This window comes from Schistocerca gregaria, chromosome 1, assembly GCF_023897955.1.
Source record: "Schistocerca gregaria isolate iqSchGreg1 chromosome 1, iqSchGreg1.2, whole genome shotgun sequence".
In the NCBI taxonomy this organism is placed as follows: Eukaryota; Metazoa; Arthropoda; class Insecta; order Orthoptera; family Acrididae; genus Schistocerca; species Schistocerca gregaria.
This window is the reverse complement of record NC_064920.1, coordinates 1,033,172,719-1,033,192,196: the sequence shown is the minus strand read 5'-3', so window position 1 is coordinate 1,033,192,196 and position 19,478 is coordinate 1,033,172,719. Positions and strand designations below refer to the sequence as shown.

Sequence of the window (19,478 nt, the reverse complement as noted above, 5' to 3'; positions counted from 1 at the left end):
TCACGGATCCAGTCACACAACTGCGACAATACTCCATATGCACGCAATTTGATTAACAGTCGCTAATGAGGAACGGTATCAGAAGCCTTCTGGAAATCTAGGAATATGGAATCGATCTGAGATCCCTTGTCGACCCGTTTTTCAGAGCCACTCGAGTATTTGGGATACCCACCTAATTGAATTAAAGGAAGAAATCGAAACAATTTAGAGACGGGTTGATAGATTTACTACAGCTAGGTTCGATCATCAACAAGCGAGTATTACAAAGACGCTTCATGAAGGAGGGAAGACATACTTCTCGCAGAATATTATTGAAAGAATTTTGAGACCCGACGTTTGAAGTTGACTGCACAACGGTTCTAGTTCCACCAATGTAAATTTCGAGGACCACAAAGATAACAGAAATTCGGGATCGTGAAGAGGAATATTGTTATGCCAGAGCCTAGGTGGCCCCTGAATGCTGGCAACCCATATTACACCACAGGTGATGAGGTTGTCTATACCCAAGGCGTACCAAAAGCTCCACGGTAAACACCGATTATTTAAATACAAGATAATGGAAACAGACATTCCGAGCACTACTTCCTGTACGGTGAGCTCGAGGTATGTCCTGCAGGAAGTATCACTACGCGAAAACCTGATTGGCTAGAACCAGCCCCGAAGTTCAGTTCACGCCGGATAGTGACCTCGAGTATTGCGACCGTTGAAGATTACGTCTCTCTCTCTCTCTCTCTCTCTCTCTCTCTCTCTCTCTCTGTGTGTGTGTGTGTGTGTGTGTGTATTTTACCACGAATCTTTGTGTGAAAAATTAGAAGTTCACTTTTGTTTGCCTCCATTAGGAGACTTTTACAGACATCGTTATTGTCACCTATCGTTTGTTGTTCAATCGTCAACCTTATGAACTTCAATAAAAGTTGTGTTTTGTGAAAAATTGCGAATTGGCGGTCAGAACAAATATGGACAGTTGTTTTTGTCTCGCTGTATTTGCGAGTGAAACAGGAAAGGACTATCAGAGGTATAAGGTACACTCCGGCATGCACCATAGGGAGGCTTGTGGAGTATGTATGCAGATGTAGACATCCGAAGACAAGTCCACATACGAAGTCATTGATTTCTGCTTATCGACCCATTCGGCTGCTAGTGCTTCTCTTCTGATAACACAATGCTCCTGGCCTCTTTTTACACTGGTGGGCCCACCTCTTATGTCATTTAGTGGTTAGTTCCGCATCACATCATCATATACTTTTGATCGGGTAGCGTATCATCCATGGGAATTGTGTGACAATGTTCTCATTCTAACACATTTGTTTTCTTTCGTCCATTTACTTATCGTCGGTGTTTCGCGACTTAACTACGTTCTAATGTGTCTTGCAATTTCTGTAACAGTTTGTCTGTCTTAGCCTGCCTCCATGCGTGACTCAATATTTCGTCGTCACTGTTGTTTACAACTACGATTTTAGAACACTACTACCAGAGGTTCTGCAACAGATAATGTGTACTAATAGCGAAAATAACGTGCAGTTCGCTGTGGATTGTACGTCTGCGAGGTTGCTGGATACTCACTTGAAGTACTCAGATGCGGCGGAGGTGTACCTAATGCCGGTGATGGCCGCGCTGCCGTTGCTGGAGTCTGCGGCGTCCTCTCGGAAAGGCAGGGCGTGGCTGGAGTTGTGCTCGGGCAGCGCGTTCAGGTCCAGCTGTGGGCATAGGTGCCGTCTCTTCACTGCACTTGGCAGCATCTCTACTTTGCAGTCCTAGTATTATACCACATGCTAGTATTTTAAGTAAACGCCATATGCGTCACGCACAGCAGCCAGCAGAGCTATAAGTGAATCGCCGAGTCCACATTGGGTCTCCATGAGACTCTGGAGCCATTCCATCTACAGTACTTTCCACAACTGTGGAAGGATGTCTATCAGAGGAGTAACACAGTGAAGGCGGCGAATGAGGTCGTCCCAGACATTTTCAGTAGGGGCGATGGAGGACGGGGAAATTTTTCAAATGTTGATTGCATCTTTCTAACTACTTTGCTGATGACTGAAATTGCAATGCCATGCAGGCGGCATTCAACACATGTCATATTGGCATTAAGCGTATTACATCCTTCGATATGCAAGTGATTAGCTTTTCAGGGCAATTGCAGAAAGTCGATGGGAATAACGCCATCTACGTTCCGTACACAAGGAAAATAATGCATCGGATTTATTATTAAGAAATCACATTTGAGTGCTGTTTCATTGTCAGAAGATTGTTCTGGCATAGCCATAAGCGCCGGAACGAAGACGAAGATCACAAGAGCAAAGAAGGCGGTGAAAGGACGTTGCCCAATGGTGCGCTGATTAGGATCGCACCACGGCAAGAGCGGCCTCTACAAGAAGAGCCGCTCCTGCAGCTTCAGGCGCCCAGTATTCGGACAGGCGTAGCAGAGAGTGCTTCTATAGCAGTTATTAGTGATCCAAAAACTCTGTGATAAACTTGCATGAACATTATATGTAGCAAAGGACTGACTTAATTGCATGTCGCCCATCGCTTGCGACCACTTGTTGTAAACACATGATATGTATTGCTCGAACAGTCCACGGGTGTACTGCCGGTCCATAGTGTCCAACGGGCACAATATTTCGGCGATCAGACATGTCGCCATCGTCAGGTACGCTGATGAACTAAACTCCTGAGGGCTGGCGGCCGTCTTAAATCCCCTCTTCCGGAACCGCACGACTGCTACGGTCGCAGGTTCGAATCCTGCCTCGGGCATGGATGTGTGTGATGTCCTTAGGTTAGTTAGGTTTAAGTAGTTCTAAGTTCTAGGGGACTGATGACTACAGATGTTAAGTCCCATAGTGCTCAGAACCATTTGAACCATTTGAAATCCCCTTCCCTCGCGAGGCGTTCTCTCCGCGGTCTGCGCCCGCGCGTCAGCGGTCGGTGAGACGCTGGCGTCGGCGTCTGTGGTGGCGTCGGTGTTATTGCCTCGTCCTCCCTAGTCGTACGTTCGTTTCCTTTGCTGATCGTCTTTTTAATTACACCCAATAATAATAATGTCGTGTGACTAGGGCCTCCCGTCGGGTAGACCGTTCGCCTGGTGCAAGTCTTCCGATTTGACGCCACTTCGGCGACTTGCGCGTCGATGGGAATGAATTATGATTAGGACAACACAACACCCAGTCCCTGAGAGGAGAAAATCTCCGACCCAGCCAGGAATCGAACCCGGGCCCTTAGGATTGACAGTGTCGTGCTGACCACTCAGCTACCAAGGGCGGAACCATTACACTCAATGCTGGTTCCCGTGCCCTGCTGAGGTTGAAGCCGCAATCTCGGTTGATGAGTCCGTCCCTGGTACGAATTTCGATAGCTTCTCTAACGATGCTGTCCTAATATTTAGATGTCTGTGCCCAGACTCTGGTATGTTGGAAGTCCATTTCGTGATTTTCGGACAAATAGTGCTCTGCGACCGCCGACTTGTTGGGGTACCCTCTAATGTTCTCGGCAACGATCTTCGATGGTGGGCACTGTCTGTCCAATATAAGTGCTACTTCTCTGGAGAATGGAAAAGTAGTTGATGTTGAGTGCTTATCTAAGTACTGCCACACCTGCCATGGTAACACTGAAGGACACATTGAAGACCAGTGTTCTAAGGATTATGATGGTTAAAGTTGAGGTATGGAATGTGATGGAGCTATAAAAATAATTCAGAGGTAGGTGCCCGTTTATAAAGTTAGATATAGGAAGTACCTAGGCGATGGAGATTCTAAAGCTTTCAATAAAGCTAATGAGTTCAATGTTTGTAGTGATACCTTGGTAATAAAACTGGAGTGTTGTAGACATGTGCGAAAGAGGATGGATTTAGAAAGCGACGAAGAGAAATGAAAGGAAAGTTGCTATCTGCTGGAAAATCTCTGTCTGGCAGAGGCAGATTGACAGAAACGGAAATTGACCTTCTACAGAATTATTATGGAGTGGCCATTAGACGAACTTCACCTCTGAATTACGTTACAGCAATGATAAAAGATGTATAGGCCACCTTTCATAAATTGTCCACAGATGACCACCCTGTTCACGGACTTTGTCTTAAAGGAGCAGATTCTTGGTGTAGTTACCAAAAAGCAAAAGAAAGTGGTCAAATACACCGTCATAAGCATTCTCTTACTGAACCTATTATGAATGAAATAAAACCAGTTTTTAGAGACCTGAGTGACCCTGTTTTGCTTAGTAAATGTCTTCATAGGGCACTCAGAATTCAAATGAAAGTTTTAATCTTTGCATATGGGAAAGATTGCACAAGAATGTTTTTTTAGAACTAAATACATTAAAAGCTGATGTACTAGATGCAGTGATATGTTGCCATGATAGAGTGATAGGAAGGTTGGAAGTCCTGAGAAATTTAGGCATAAAATGTGACTCTAATATGGAAGACCAATTGCTTGCGTGTGACAGACAACAGATTCATGAAACTGAAAGATTCGTTCTACCAAAGAAGCAAGAACTGCTAAAAGGAATGCCAAGAGGAAGCTTGAAGATAAAGAAATGCTGCAGGATGAAGACTATGCTTCAGGAATGTTCTGAGGCCCAGTTTAATTGGACTCATTTTCATTCGCAATTTCCCGCAAGTTGTATTTTTCAGAATTCAGGTACAAATATTTCCTATAGTTTATAAAACATTGCTCTGTTTTTTTTTTCTGTAGCTTGCAACAGTCCGTTCTTGTGTAGTAGACCTAAGATTTATGCAGAATCAACTAAATTAGAGGAAAATAACATTTTTATTAGGAAAAAATTATAAAAATTAAGATGTAAGAGGTGAAATGTTTTTGTCCTTGTAATATACATAGTATGTGGGATTAAATAGATCTAGTTCCTCATCAGTCATGTCATGGATATCTGGTAAAAATTTGGTCTCCTTCAAATGTATAACATTGGATTAAATGCTACCTCAATTTGAGGAAGCGTTTTGGAAAAAAACTGCACCAGTTTCTTTATAATTTTTAATAACCCTAAGCAGGTTCAAAAATATTCAAAATACTCCTAATTTGTTTAGAAAGTGTGCTGCATTACCTGATGTCAACCAAAAATCTGTAAAACACACATTATAAACAGTGACTGAAAGAAACAGATGCTGATTTTTACGTAATATTGAGCTGGAGAAATACCCTGCATCCTTAAGCTGTTTTAATAAAATTTTAATGCTAATATTAGCTTCTACTTTATTTCATGTTGTTGCTACTCATCTAGGCTAACCTAAATGGTTCTGCTGTATGTAATTAATTATATGTTTGATTACTGTAATGTGACTAAATTTGGTCATAATCATGTAACGTTTTAGCTTGTGATGGTTACAAACTCAATCCTTTACCAGTTATATTTAATCTTTATTTTGCAATTTATATTGGTTTTACGTGTACTTTATACTACACCATTTAATGGCTGCAAACACGTCTTCTGTTAAAATCAATGACTAACGAGTATATTTGTTACATTGTACATGTAGTTCCTTACAATGCACATTTCACGCTATGTAAATTTTTTCTAACGGCAGCATATGAGTTTCTTCTCCTTAAAAATAGCATAAGATATCGCCAAACCGTCCACGATGATATGTTATGGCATGTAATTCGTTGCTATGTGTATAAAAATATAGATTGTCAACAAAAGTTTTTCCTGAATGAGATTTTCACTCTGCAGCTGAGTGTGCACTGATATGAAACTTTCTGGCAAATTAAAACTGTGTGCCGGACCGAGACTCGAGCTCGGTATCTTTGCCTTTTGTGGGCAAGTGTTCTACCACCTCAGCTACTCCTTTCTTTCAGGAGTGCTAGTTCTGCAATGTTCGCAGGAGAGCTTCTGTAAAGTTTAGAAAGTAGGAGACTAGGTACTGGCAGAAGTAAAGCTGTGAGGAGGGGGCGTGAGTCATGCTAGGGTAGCTCAGATGGTAGGGTTCTTGCCTACGAAAGGCAAAGGTCCCAAGTTCGAGTCTCAGTCCGGCACAGTTTTAATTTGCCACAAAGTTTCAAAAGTTCTCTTTTTATAAATAATATATTTTTAAATATATTACATCACTTACGTTAGGGTGTATATATTTGTCATCATTACTTTATTTGTACACTTTATTCAATAGCGTCTGTCTGATGGTGAAATTTTGAAACGCTCAACGCTGAATTCCTTAGGAGAGGAGAGGAAATCGTGGTGTTCCGCATCAAACCAGTTAGAATACTGACGACTAAAAAAAGTATGACAATGAATTGTGCAATCAAGACTTTTCCATATTTCCAAGTTGTGTCAAATCTGAATGGTCGCCTGACTCTATCATGGAGGTATTTTTCCACGTAATGGGACTACCAGACTGTCAGTATCGCGAATGTTTATGAAACAAATGAAACAAACGACAGTCGACACGCATCCACGCACCACAAGACCACTCTATTGTACTTAAGGCATTCCGCTTGCGTCTTTGGAGAAACGTTGAGCAGTAAGAATGCATCATGAAACTGTGCTAAAATAAGAAGTGTAAAAGTGAAGAACAGGCCTGTCACTGTACCAAGAATGCATATTGAAGCTTTGGGACGTCAAAGTCGTAAGTGGACAAAAGACAAACCGAAAATTTCTTTTAAAGGACGTTATTTTTGTAAAGGGTGTCAGCATATCACACGATTATTGCGGTATAACAACTGATGCGAAACTATCTGCATCCTGCACAGGCTTTGGTAACAATGAGAACGACGAAGCGTAGTTGCACACCAGCAGAAGACTACATATGACATCGATTTCTGGCTACCCACTGCCCTCCCCCTGTCCCCGAATAGCCCAGTAATCTTTCTAGCAGCAGTACAAGTGATCAAAATAGTTCCAGATTAATTTAAACTAAAACATTTTATCTTTAAGTAATATTTGTATGCATAAGCGCCTGATGATAAGCAAAACATGCTCGAAATGTATTGCAGCGTGTTAAATTAGACATAGAGTAAATGAATGTGACTGGTAGCAGAAAAATACCAGAATATCCTGTATCGTTTAGTTATTATGATTGCTAGGATGTTATCATTGAACATAAAACGCTCACATTTTCATGTACTCATATTGGTTACGATTACAAATAACAACAAATGAAATGTTTGTCCAACTGGCAAAAATTACCTCATTCATCTTTTAGTAATTTCTAACAAATAAAATAAAACAGTAACAATATTTTTTGTTTAGAACTGTAATTTATTATTCTTATAATGTAGAAAACTGACTGCTTCAAATTAAGTTACAAGCTGTTCCCAGTAAATCATTCGGTAACATGTTTTATGGCACTCGTATCTTCATCCTAAACAATAATAGTAACACTTTAACATCTTGAAATAAAATAAAGGGATGTTAGGAGGAACAGCTGACGATATACTGGGAAAAACAAATGGGAAATGGGAAACTGGGGATTCTTGACAGTATGTTAAGCATTATCAGGAACAGATTAAGGAAATATGCACACTAATAAAGCTCATAACAGAACACAATTTCTTGCAGTTCAATAATGCATTTTATTTACAAGAAGATGGATTGCCAATGAGGTCCCCAGTTTCAGGATACTTAGCAAATATTTTTGTAAACCACATTAAACAGATCATTCTCACAAAAACAGTAGCAAAAGAATGCAATATATTATATTGGTTCAGGTATATGGATGACATCCTGTGCATAATAGATGAACCACAAACAAAAACTGAAAAACTTCATGCTGACATCAACAAGATACATAAAAATATAAAATTCACAATTGAAAGTGAACAGAACAACCAAATTAACTTTCTGAATATAACAATCAAAAAAGAAAACAATAAGCATATGTTTGAAATTTTCTGTAAACCCACAGCAACGGATATTATCATTACCAAATCCTCGAACCACACACACGCACAAAAGCAAGCAGCACTCCGACACACGTTCCATAGACCAATACAGTACCACTCACCAAAGAAAGCTACCAAAAAGAACTTGACATAACAGTGCAGATAGCACAAAATAATGGCTACAATAATAACACAGTCACAAAGATAAACAACAAAATTAAAAGTAAAATAAAAGCAGAAAGCTCCAAACCACAGATAACAACACAACAGAACCAAACACAAACACTCAGTCCCATAACAACTACACAGGATACCCAGAAAAAAATGAAAGAAAATACAAGATGATACGCAGTGACATACAAACACAAACTCACCCATAAAATCACCAACATTTTCAAAAGACAGGGAATAAACATAGCATACACAACAGAAAATTCTATATAAAAGTACACCCAAAAACAGACAGAAAGCAGGTATATACCAGTTACAATGTAGCACTTTTGAAGGCACATACATAGGGCAAACAGGGAGAACATTTGATGTCAGGTACAAGGAACACATGAGGGCATGGAAATATGGGACAAACCACTCCACATTTGCAGAACACCTGAGAGAAAACGACCACAAACCAACCACTGGAGAAGACGACATGAGAATAATTAGAATCAACAATAAAAAGTATCTTCTGACCGTGCAAGAAAATTACCACATATATAAAACCAAAGCACAGCGGAAAATCCTGTTGAACGACCAAGTACACATGCCAAACAATTCATTATTTACACTAATAGATAAAATAATAGAATAATGTTCGCAAAAAGGATAAACATAAAAACAGTGTTCAATGTAATAATAAGAGAATCCAACATCTTTACACTCACTCATGACCCCTCCCCAGAATATTGAAACGGAAAGTCAAAACAGCTGTCACCAAAGTTTCAGCCACTAGCTAACAGATAGTACAACCGCCACCCGCCCCCTCCCCCCCCCCCCCCCCCCCAAAAAAAAATCGGCTCTATCCCCCGCCCCCCTGACTCTCTCACTCATACGCACACAGACGGTATAAACAGCACAAACAGAAGTCAGTAACGAACATATACTTCGTTAGGTTGGCGACACATAGGTAAACATACCAAAGACGTTGAAACACGTAATGGAGTCGCAATATTTACGCTGTGAAAAGAAGTGTAAAATAAGTGTACACGAAATAGTTGTATCGAGTGACAGAAGAACGATAGTCCACCACAAAAAAGAGTGGCAAATATGCTGAACAGTGTGTGGATGGCAAAAACACGAAGAGGTGAATATAGAACAGTGATAAAAGTGATAGTGCGGCCTCCAGACCAGATGTGAGCAAACGCAAATCAGCAAATCGTAAGTAATTACATTTTTTTACAAAAAATCTAGAAGTGAACTGTTTGATAATCTATAACTAACAAAACTGTATCATTATAGATCCCACTGATATGGCCTTAAAGCAGCAGAAGGCGAAACGCGTATGGATTAAATAGAATAAATAGCAGCAGGAAAAGGCAATTTGATTTGCAAAACAAGTATTTATATAACAATTTGTCCATTTTATTTATATGCTTGCTGTGGAAGATGGCCACACAAACAAACGTGTTATCAGGAAGAGATTGTTGTTGTTGTTGTTGCTGTCTTCAGTCCTGAGACTGGTTTGATGCAGCTCTCCATGCTACTCTATCCTGTGCAAGCTGCTTCATCCCCCAGTACCTACTGCAACCTACATCATTCTGAATCTGCTTAGTGTACTCATCTCTCGGTCTCCCTCTACGATTTTTACCCTCCACGCTGCCCTCCAATGCTAAATTTGTGATCCCTTGATGCCTCAAAACATGTCCTACCAACCGATCCCTTCTTCTAGTCAAGCTGTGCCACAAACTTCTCTTCTCCCCAATCCTATTCAATACCTCCTCATTAGTTACGTGATCTATCCACCTTATCTTCAGTATTCTTCTGTAGCACCACATTTCGAAAGCTTCTATTCTCTTCTTGTCCAAACTAGTTATCGTCCATGTTTCACTTCCATACATGGCTACACTCCAAACAAATACTTTCAGAAACGACTTCCTGATACATAAATCTATATTCGATGTTAACAAATTTCTCTTCTTCAGAAACGCTTTCCTTGCCATTGCCAGTCTACTTTTTATATCCTCTCTACTTCGACCATCATCAGTTATTTTACTTCCTAAATAGCAAAACTCCTTTACTACTTTAAGTGTCTCATTTCCTAATCTAATTCCCTCAGCATCACCCGATTTAATTTGACTACATTCCATTATCCGCGTTTTGCTTTTGTTAATGTTCATCTTATATCCTCCTTTCAAGACACTGTCCATTCCGTTCAACTGCTCTTCCAAGTCCTTTGCCGTCTCTGACAGAATTACAATGTCATCGGCGAACCTCAAGGTTTTTACTTCGTCTCCATGAATTTTAATACCTACTCCAAATTTTTCTTTTGTTTCCTTTACTGCTTGCTCAATATACAGATTGAATAACATCGGGGAGAGGCTACAACCCTGTCTCACTCCCTTCCCAAGCACTGCTTCCCTTTCATGCCCCTCGACTCTTATGACTGCCATCTGGTTTCTGTACAAATTATAAATAGCCTTTCGCTCCCTGTATTTTACCCCTGCCACCTTTAGAATTTGAAAAAGAGTACTCCAGTCAACATTGTCAAAAGCTTTCTCTAAGTCTACAAATGCTAGAAACGTAGGTTTGCCTTTCTTAATCTTTCTTCTAAGATAAGTCGTAAGGTCAGTATTGCCTCACGTGTTCCAACATTTCGACGGAATCCAAACTGATCCTCCCCGAGGTCTGCATCTACCAGTTTTTCCATTCGTCTGTAAAGAATTCGCGTTAGTATTTTGCAGCCGTGGCTTATTAAACTGATAGTTCGGTAATTTTCACATCTGTCAGCACCTGCTTTCTTTGGGATTGGAATTATTATATTCTTCTTGAAGTCTGAGGGTATTTCGCCTGTCTCATACATCTTGCTCACCAGCTGGTAGAGTTTTGTCATGACTGGCTCTCCCAAGGCCGTCAGTAGTTCTAATGGAATGTTGTCTACTCCGGGGGCCTTGTTTCGACTCAGGTCTTTCAGTGCTCTGTCAAACTCTTCACGCAGTATCGTATCTCCCATTTCGTCTTCATCTACATCCTCTTCTATTTCCATAATATTGTCCTCAAGTACATCGCCCTTGTATAAACCTTCTATATACTCCTTCCACCTTTCTGCCTTCCCTTCTTTGCTTAGAACTGGGCTGCCATCTGAGCTCTTGATATTCATACACGTGGTTCTCTTCTCTCCAAAGGTCTCTTTAATTTTCCTGTAGGCAGTATCTATCTTACCCCTAGTGAGATAAGCTTCTACATCCTTACATTTGTCCTCTAGCCATCCCTGTTTAGCCATTTTGCACTTCCTGTCGATCTCATTTTTGAGACGTTTGTATTCCTTTTTGCCTGCTTCATTTACTGCATTTTTATATTTTCTCCTTTCATCAATTAAATTCAATATTTCTTCTGTTACCCAAGGATTTCTAGCAGCCCTCGTCTTTGTACCTACTTTATCCTCTGCTGCCTTCACTACTACATCCCTCAGAGCTACCCATTCTTCTTCTACTGTATTTCTTTCCCCTATTCCTGTCAATTGTTCCCTTATGCTCTCTCTGAAACTCTGTACAACCTCTGGTTCTTTCAGTTTATCCAGGTCCCATCTCCTTAATTTCCCACATTTTTGCAGTTTCTTCAGTTTTAATCTACAGGTCATAACCAATAGATTGTGGTCAGAGTCCACATCTGCCCCTGGAAATGTCTTACAACTTAAAACCTGGTTCCTAAATCTCTGTCTTACCATTATATAATCTATCTGATACCTTTTAGTATCTCCAGGGTTCTTCCACGTATACAACCTTCTTTCATGATTCTTAAACCAAGTGTTAGCTATGATTAAGTTGTGCTCTGTGCAAAATTCTATTAGGCGGCTTCCTCTTTCATTTCTTAGCCCCAATCCATATTCACCTACTATGTTTCCTTCTCTCCCTTTTCCTACACTCGAATTCCAGTCACCCATTACTATTAAATTTTCGTCTCCCTTCACTATCTGAATAATTTCTTTTATTTCATCGTACATTTCTTCAATTTCTTCATCATCTGCAGAGCTAGTTGGCATATAAACTTGTACTACTGTAGTAGGTGTGGGCTTCGTATCTATCTTGGCCACAATAATGCGTTCACTATGCTGTTTGTAGTAGCTTACCCGCATTCCTATTTTCCTATTCATTATTTAACCTACTCCTGCATTACCCCTATTTGATTTTGTGTTTATAACCCTGTAGTCACCTGACCAGAAGTCTTGTTCCTCCTGCCACCGAACTTCACTAATTCCCACTATATCTAACTTTAACCTATCCATTTCCCTTTTTAAATTTTCTAACCTACCTGCCCGATTAAGGGATCTGACATTCCACGCTCCGATCCGTAGAACGCCAGTTTTCTTTCTCCTGATAACGACATCCTCCTGAGTAGTCCCCGCCCGGAGATCCGAATGGGGGACTATTTTACCTCCGGAATATTTTACCCAAGAGGATGCCATCATCATTTAATCATACAGTAAAGCTGCATGTCCTCGGGAAAAATTACGGCTGTAGTTTCCCCTTGCTTTCAGCCGTTCGCAGTACCAGCACAGCAAGGCCGTTTTGGTTAATGTTGCAAGGCCAGATCAGTCAATCATCCAGACTGTTGCCCCTGCAACTACTGAAAAGGCTGCTGCCCCTCTTCAGGAACCACACGTTTGTCTGGCCTCTCAACAGATACCCCTCCGTTGTGGTTGTACCTACGGTACGGCCATCTGTATCGCTGAGGCACGCAAGCCTCCCCACCAACGGCAAGGTCCATGGTTCATGGGGGGAGGAGGAAGAGATTAAACTCAGGAAAACTACATGGAAGGTAAAAAAAATTAATAAGAAAAGTAAATACACAAAACTGTAGAGAGGCCGGGGTACAACGGATAGATTGTATATGTTGGGTTATGGAAACACACCCGTATACATAATCAACTAATCAGACACACAGATTAAAAAGTTACGTTTCAAAACAAGGAAATGTGTTGTCAGACACAAACTAGGAAACCTACCACTGAATGCAGATGAAGCAGTAACCAGATTCAAGAAGTATTTTGCAGAACTTAAAAGAAAGACATTACGATGGGACAATAATACATATAAATAGAAGGCAAATTTAAAGCAGTACTGAGGACCAAGATAACCTCCATGTTCAGACGAGCTTCCAACTGAGCTCTGGCACAATTGTGGAAGAAAAATTATAGAACAACTTTACAAAATTATAAAGTGCTGTTATGAATGCAGGTCCTTCCGAATTATTTTATAGAAGGAAAGACAATAGTTTTCATTAAATGGGGTTACAATAGACAACTATAATTACAGAATGAGAATCCTAATTACATGGGCAGCAAAAAATAACTAGAAATAGGCCATCATGAAACTCAAAAGTTGCTAGCAAACTGGAGTTAAACCATGATGCTTATGTAACCTTCATTACCTACTCGTACAGTGTAACGCGCAGCTTGCTGCTAGCGAGGCGGGGGGCGATGGAGAGGTGCGGCGGATTAACTACGTGAGCTGGTACGACGGCCACTGACTGTGGTTTTATGCGATTTCTCACGCTCGTTTAGAAAATTCTAATTCCGTCTCAGACGATATGATACACAAATCATTAAAAAATGATATGACACAGAACATCGTTTACACGATTTACAGAGAGACATCGCACCGATATTCCTCCTTTAGGTTACCTTGACGACTGTGGCACCATGGAGGGCATCCTACCAAAAATTTTACAACAAAATCTTAAAAAATTCCAAATCCTAAAGAAGGATGATGAAGAAGGAGAAGAAGAAGATATGCGTAGCCTTCATTGATCTAGAAAAAGTTGTTCACAGCGCTAATTGGAAGAGACTCTTCGTGATATCGGGAGTTACACACCTAGATGTGAAAGGTGAAAGTCATTGCATAAACATATGCAAATACAGCAGCATGAGGACATAGATTAAAGAATTGGAGAGCATACTGCCAAAATTAAAAGAGAGGTAAGACAAGGTTCTTTATTGCCACTGGAAAAACTATAAAAATCTTAAAAAAAAGGATAGCGTGAACAGATTTTCATTCATCACATAAGACTTGTGGATAATGTTACCCTGACAGTTGAGTGTGAAAAACTTGCACATAACAGACTATCTAAATTAGCAACAAAGCTGAACAAGTAAGGATGAGAAGAATATTTACATCAAAAGTGGAAGTACCAGAATAAGAGCAAGTGATAAACTTTGCTTTTAACACGTCTTAATTACAGACGGAAGAAGACGGTACGTGGAACTCAGAAAAAGAATTATAACAGCAAAGAGTGCTTTCAAAGTAAGGAGAGAATTATTCGAGAACAAAACGTTAAGAATTCCTGGCAGATTAAAACTGTGTGTCGGACCGAGACTCGATTTAGGGACCTTTGCCTTTTTACAAGCAAGTGCTCTACCATCTATGCCACCCAAGCACGACTCAAGCCCCGTCCTCACAGCTTTACTTCTGCCAGTATCTCGTCTCCTACCTTCCAAACTTTACAGAAGCTCTTCTGCGAACCTTGCAGAACTAGCACTCCTGGAAGAAAGGGTATTGCGGAGACATGGCTTAGCCACAGCCTGGGGGATGTTTCCAGAATGAGATTTTCACTCTGCAGCGGAGTGTGCGCTGATATGAAACTTCCTGGCAGAGTAAAACTGTGTGCCGGACCGAGACTCGTGCTTGAGTAGCTCAGATGGTAGAGCACTTGCTCGCGAATGGCAAAGGTCCTGTGTTCGAGTCTCGGTCCGGCTCACAGTTTTAATCTGCCAGAAAGAATCATATCAGCGTACACTCCGTTGCGCAGTGAAAATTTCATTCCGTTCACAAAACATTAAGTGCGGAAGAATAAAAAAATAAAAAATAAAAACTCAAAAAGAAAATCAGAACTTGAGTGTGCTCCAGCACGGCTGTAAAAGCTACACGATGTCGTAGGAAAACAAAGCGTTTAGTATCGATGAAAACGTGGCATTGGAGGACGCTAACAGGGACCAACGGGGTAGAAAGGAAATCCAATTAATATATTTTGAGCGAAGAAACCTCATAGAAACTAATAAAAAAAGGAAAACAATACTTTTTTGCCTATAAGACACAACATTTTATATTGTGGTTGGCAGGAGAGCCAACACCGTGTTACTAGAGGAGGCCGAAAGGCACGCGATTTAGCTCACGCAGGCTGGCGTGAGATCTGGAACAGGATAAGGAAATTAGAATTTAGAAAAACGGACGTAGCTGGTGGAGTACTTAACTTTAATCCATTAAGGGTGAACGTCGGTTTTGACTGTACATGATTCACAATATAAATAGAAGCTGATAATGGCGCCTTGCTAGGTCGTAGCAAATGACGTAGCTGAAGGCTATGCTACACTATCGTCTCGGCAAATGAGAGCGTAGAAGTCAGTGAACCATCGCTAGCAAAGTTGGCTGTGCAACTGGGGCGAGTGCTAGGAAGTCTCTCTAGACCTGCCGTGTGGCGGCGCTCGGTCTGCAATCACTGATAGTGGCTACACTCGGGTCCGACGTATACTAACGGAACGCTGCCGATTTAAAGGCTACCACCTAGCAAGTGTGGTATCTGGCGGTGACACCACATTTTATATTAAGAAATGTATTACTTGGAAAAAAATTGACCCAGAAAAGCAGTTGAGGCAAGGGAAAAAGGTGATCTATTTGAGGTAATAAAATGTCAGAATTATCAAGAAATGGTTACAGTGCTAAGAGGAAGAAAATGGATTGGTCTAAGCGAGAAGGCATGTCCAACGAAAACTGGATTAGACTGACGATATTCCGAAATGCAGCCTCTTGTCAGTCGGACGACGTTAACCTCTGCTGGGGATGGCCAATGGTGTCACAAATATGAAACGAGTGACACCACCGGAATCGTGCTTTTTTCAGTGCAACTTGATGACACCACTCGAGTATCGATACTGTAGCTGCATGTGGCAAGCCAGTTTATGTAAACAGCACCGACAAGAGCGGCTAGCCAATTCTGTGTAGCATGATGCTTTTATTTGATGTTTGTTGAACTGACTAACTGGACCTCTTGCTGGACCGCTTGTTGTCTGTCATACTGTTCATGCTGTCATGATCAAAAACTGAGCTGGAAGAGTATATCCATATTACTATGTGACTAACACGGGGCACGGTAACCAGCTCCTAAGTGCGGGCTGCCTACCTAATGGCTTCCATGGAGAGTAAAAACTTGATTTCCAATATTTCACGTAACTATTTAACAAATTTAAAAACTTGAAATGCTGCAATAATCTACTCATTAAGAGATATGGTTTTGCGTTACAGGTTTAATGTAGTAAGACAAGTATTACAGTTACAGTAGAAACTGTGTATATATCTTGAGACAGCATATCTCATGACACGCAATATCAAGATTCTATTCATAAAGTATTTTAGATTGAGAGCACTTGGCGAATTCACTTCCAATCATATCAACACCTAATTTCAAACATTTCTATGCACTCCCCACAAAACGATGAAAAGGGAGAAGTTTACCGCTTACTACATTTTCGCTGTTTGTGCAGTCAAATGTCACCTTCAGGGATGACGTTTTAATGTATTATTACTTTACTACTAGCTGTATTCACAACGTATATTACAGACAGTGTACACATATATTACTGAGTCTACCTGCAACATTATATGATTGTACGACAGATAGTTCAGAAGATATGACACCATAAACAAAGAGATGCGTGGAAAACTAGTTTTACTTAAGACGGAATGAAAGTTAGCCAGTGTATAGACATCAAGTGCTTAATAATTAGAGTACTTGGCGTTTTCCAACAAACTTTAAACATAATTTCAAACCTTTACTAAACTTTTCCTTGCTTACATGCTCAACGCCAAATATTTAACTCGTTTGTAAAGTAATCAGAGGCCTGAAGCTGTTTTATGCGAGGGAATTTGATTCTTTAAAGAACTGGTAGTTTACTGGTACTCACTGGTCGGCAGTAGGGAGTGTTCCAGGCATTGTCACAAGTGGTCCAGGGCAGCAGGCTGGTGAAGGAGGCGAAGAAGTAGCGTAGGGCCCAAGCGATGATGACGTTGTAGTAGAAGTCCACGTAGAAGGCGATCAGCACCACTGCGTATCCTATACCTGCGGACACACAGCGAAGCACCTACAGAAAAAAACTGTCTCACTGCTCAAATTAGTTTCAGCCCTGGGAGTGGACGCGAGCGAGATGCTACAGTGGGTAGCACACTGGACTCGCATTCGAGAGGACGACAGTTCAGATACCTGTCAAGCCATCCACGCTTAAGTTTTCCGTGATTTTCCCAAGTCGCTCCAGGTAAGTGCTTTTGGATAGTTCCTTTGCAAATGGTTCAAATGCCTCTGAGCACTTTGGGACCTAATACCTAAGGTCATCAGTTCCCTAGAACTTAGAACTACTTAAACCTAACTAACCTAAGGACATCACACACATCCATGCCCCAGGCAGGATTCGAGCCTGCGACCGTAGCAGCCGCGTGGTTCCAGACTGTAGCGCCTAGAACAGCTCGGTCACTCAGGCCGGCCCTTTGCCAATGGCACGACCTGTTTCCTTCCCCATCGTTTAGTAGTCCGAGCCTCTACTCTGTGTCTAATGACTGTGCTGGAGACGGGGAGTAAACTCTAAACTCCCTACCTTCCTTCTGAAAGTGTAAGACTTCCCTAGTCAGGCCCTGAATAATGTCTCACGTTCAGGCTTACCGATGAAAGCGGGGAAGTGTTTGCCTAGGGGTTATGCAGTCCATGCTTGCTAGGGGCTATGCAGCCCACACTACTGGTATATATATATATATATATATATATATATATATATATATATATAGTTAGGTTTTAAGTAGTTCTATGTCTAGGGACTGATGACCTCTCATGTTAAGTCCCATACTGCTTAGAGCCACTTGAACCATTTGATCTTGTGACACGGGAGATACCGTCGCCGTTGGGGAAGACATCAAACATCATGGGTTACAGATGCTCTACAATAACGGTCGTGTAGTCCACAGCTGTAATGGTGCGTTCAGTACCATGGGAGTCCAGTGAATGTCCACCACACGCCATAACATACACTGTCCCACCATCCTGCGGTTCTAGGCACTCCATTCCAGAACCACGCAGCTGGTACAGTCGCAAATTCGAATCCTGCCTCGGGCATGGATGTGTGTGATGTCCTTGGGTTAGTTAGGTTTTAAGTAGTTCTATGTATAGGGGGCTGATGCCCTCTCATGTTAAGTCCCATACTGCTTAGAGCCACTTGAACCATTTCATCTTGTGACACGGGAGATACCGTCGCCGTTGGGGAAGACATCAAACATCAGAGGTTACAGATGCTCTACATTAACGGTCGTGTAGTCCACAGCTGTAATGGTGCGTTCATTACCATGGGAGTCCAGTGAATGTCCACCACACGCCATAACATACACTGTCCCACCATCCTGCATCAGTGTCAAGGTGCGTGTTTCGAGCAGCCACTCGTCTGCAAGGGCAAGACCAATGGCTTGACTTAACAAGAAACGTGATTCATCCGACAAGGCAACAGGTTTCCATTGATCCACTGTCTAATCTCGATGATCCCGTGCCCAATGCACTCGTAATTGATGATGTCGTTGGGTCAACATGGGAAGACGTAAGGATCTTCTGCTGCGGAGCCCATGCTCAATAGTGTCAACTGAACTGTGTGCTCCGAAACTTTCCTGCACCAGAATTGCACTACTATGTCAGATTTGTCACAGATGGCCGCTTATCCTGCTTTTCAGAGTGGGTAAGCCTCCGCCCTCCACCTTCTGTGATGCTACGTGGACGTCTAATACTCTGGTACCATCTCGTAGTTTCACGGCCTTTCAACCACAGTCCACAGGTGCTTATGACAGTATCACGGAAACAGCTGATCAGCTTCGCCATTTACGAGATGCTCGTACCAGTGCTCCAGACCATAACAATCTGCCCTTCGTCAGAGTCACTTATGTCAATGGATTTCCCCAGTTGTGGCCCATATCGTAGCTAGGATGGTGCCCCATTCAACTTATACACATTCCTTTCCACGTAGCCGGTTCACAACGCTACAAGGTGGCATTCAGTCTACATCTAAATTTCGCAAGCCACCCTACGGTGTGTGGTGGAGGGCACTTTACGTGCCGCTGTCATTACCTACCTTTCCTGTTCCAGTCGCATATGGTTCACGGGAAGAACGACTGCCGGAAAGCCTCCGTACCCGCTCGAATCTCTCTAATTTAACATTCGTGATCTCCTCGGGAGGTATAAGAAGGGGGAAGCAATATATTCGATACCTCATCCAGAAACGCACCCTCTCGAAACCTGGACACCACGATGCAGAGCGCCTCTCTTGCAGAGTCTGCCACTTGAGTTTGCTAAACATCTTCATAACGCTATCACACTTACCAAATAACCCTGTGACGAAACGCGCCGCTCTTCTTTGGATCTTCTCTATCTCCTCTGTCAACCCGACCTGGTACGGATCCCACACTGATGAGCAATACTCAAGTGTCG

At 41.7% G+C, this 19,478-nt stretch overlaps 1 protein-coding gene across 4 annotated transcripts in view; it reads right to left on the bottom strand.

Moving 5' to 3' along the window:
- LOC126279247 (sodium-dependent dopamine transporter) overlaps positions 1-19,478 on the bottom strand; it is a 571,586-nt gene that overhangs the window by 130,588 nt on the left and 421,520 nt on the right. For all 4 annotated transcript variants that reach the window (XM_049979661.1, XM_049979663.1, XM_049979660.1 and 1 more), the window contains exons 4-5: positions 16,930-17,084; positions 1,564-1,697 (exon numbers count right to left, since the gene is read on the bottom strand). In XM_049979661.1, the coding sequence (XP_049835618.1) occupies positions 1,564-1,697; positions 16,930-17,084 (289 nt within the window). The remainder of the gene's footprint in view (positions 1-1,563; positions 1,698-16,929; positions 17,085-19,478) is intronic.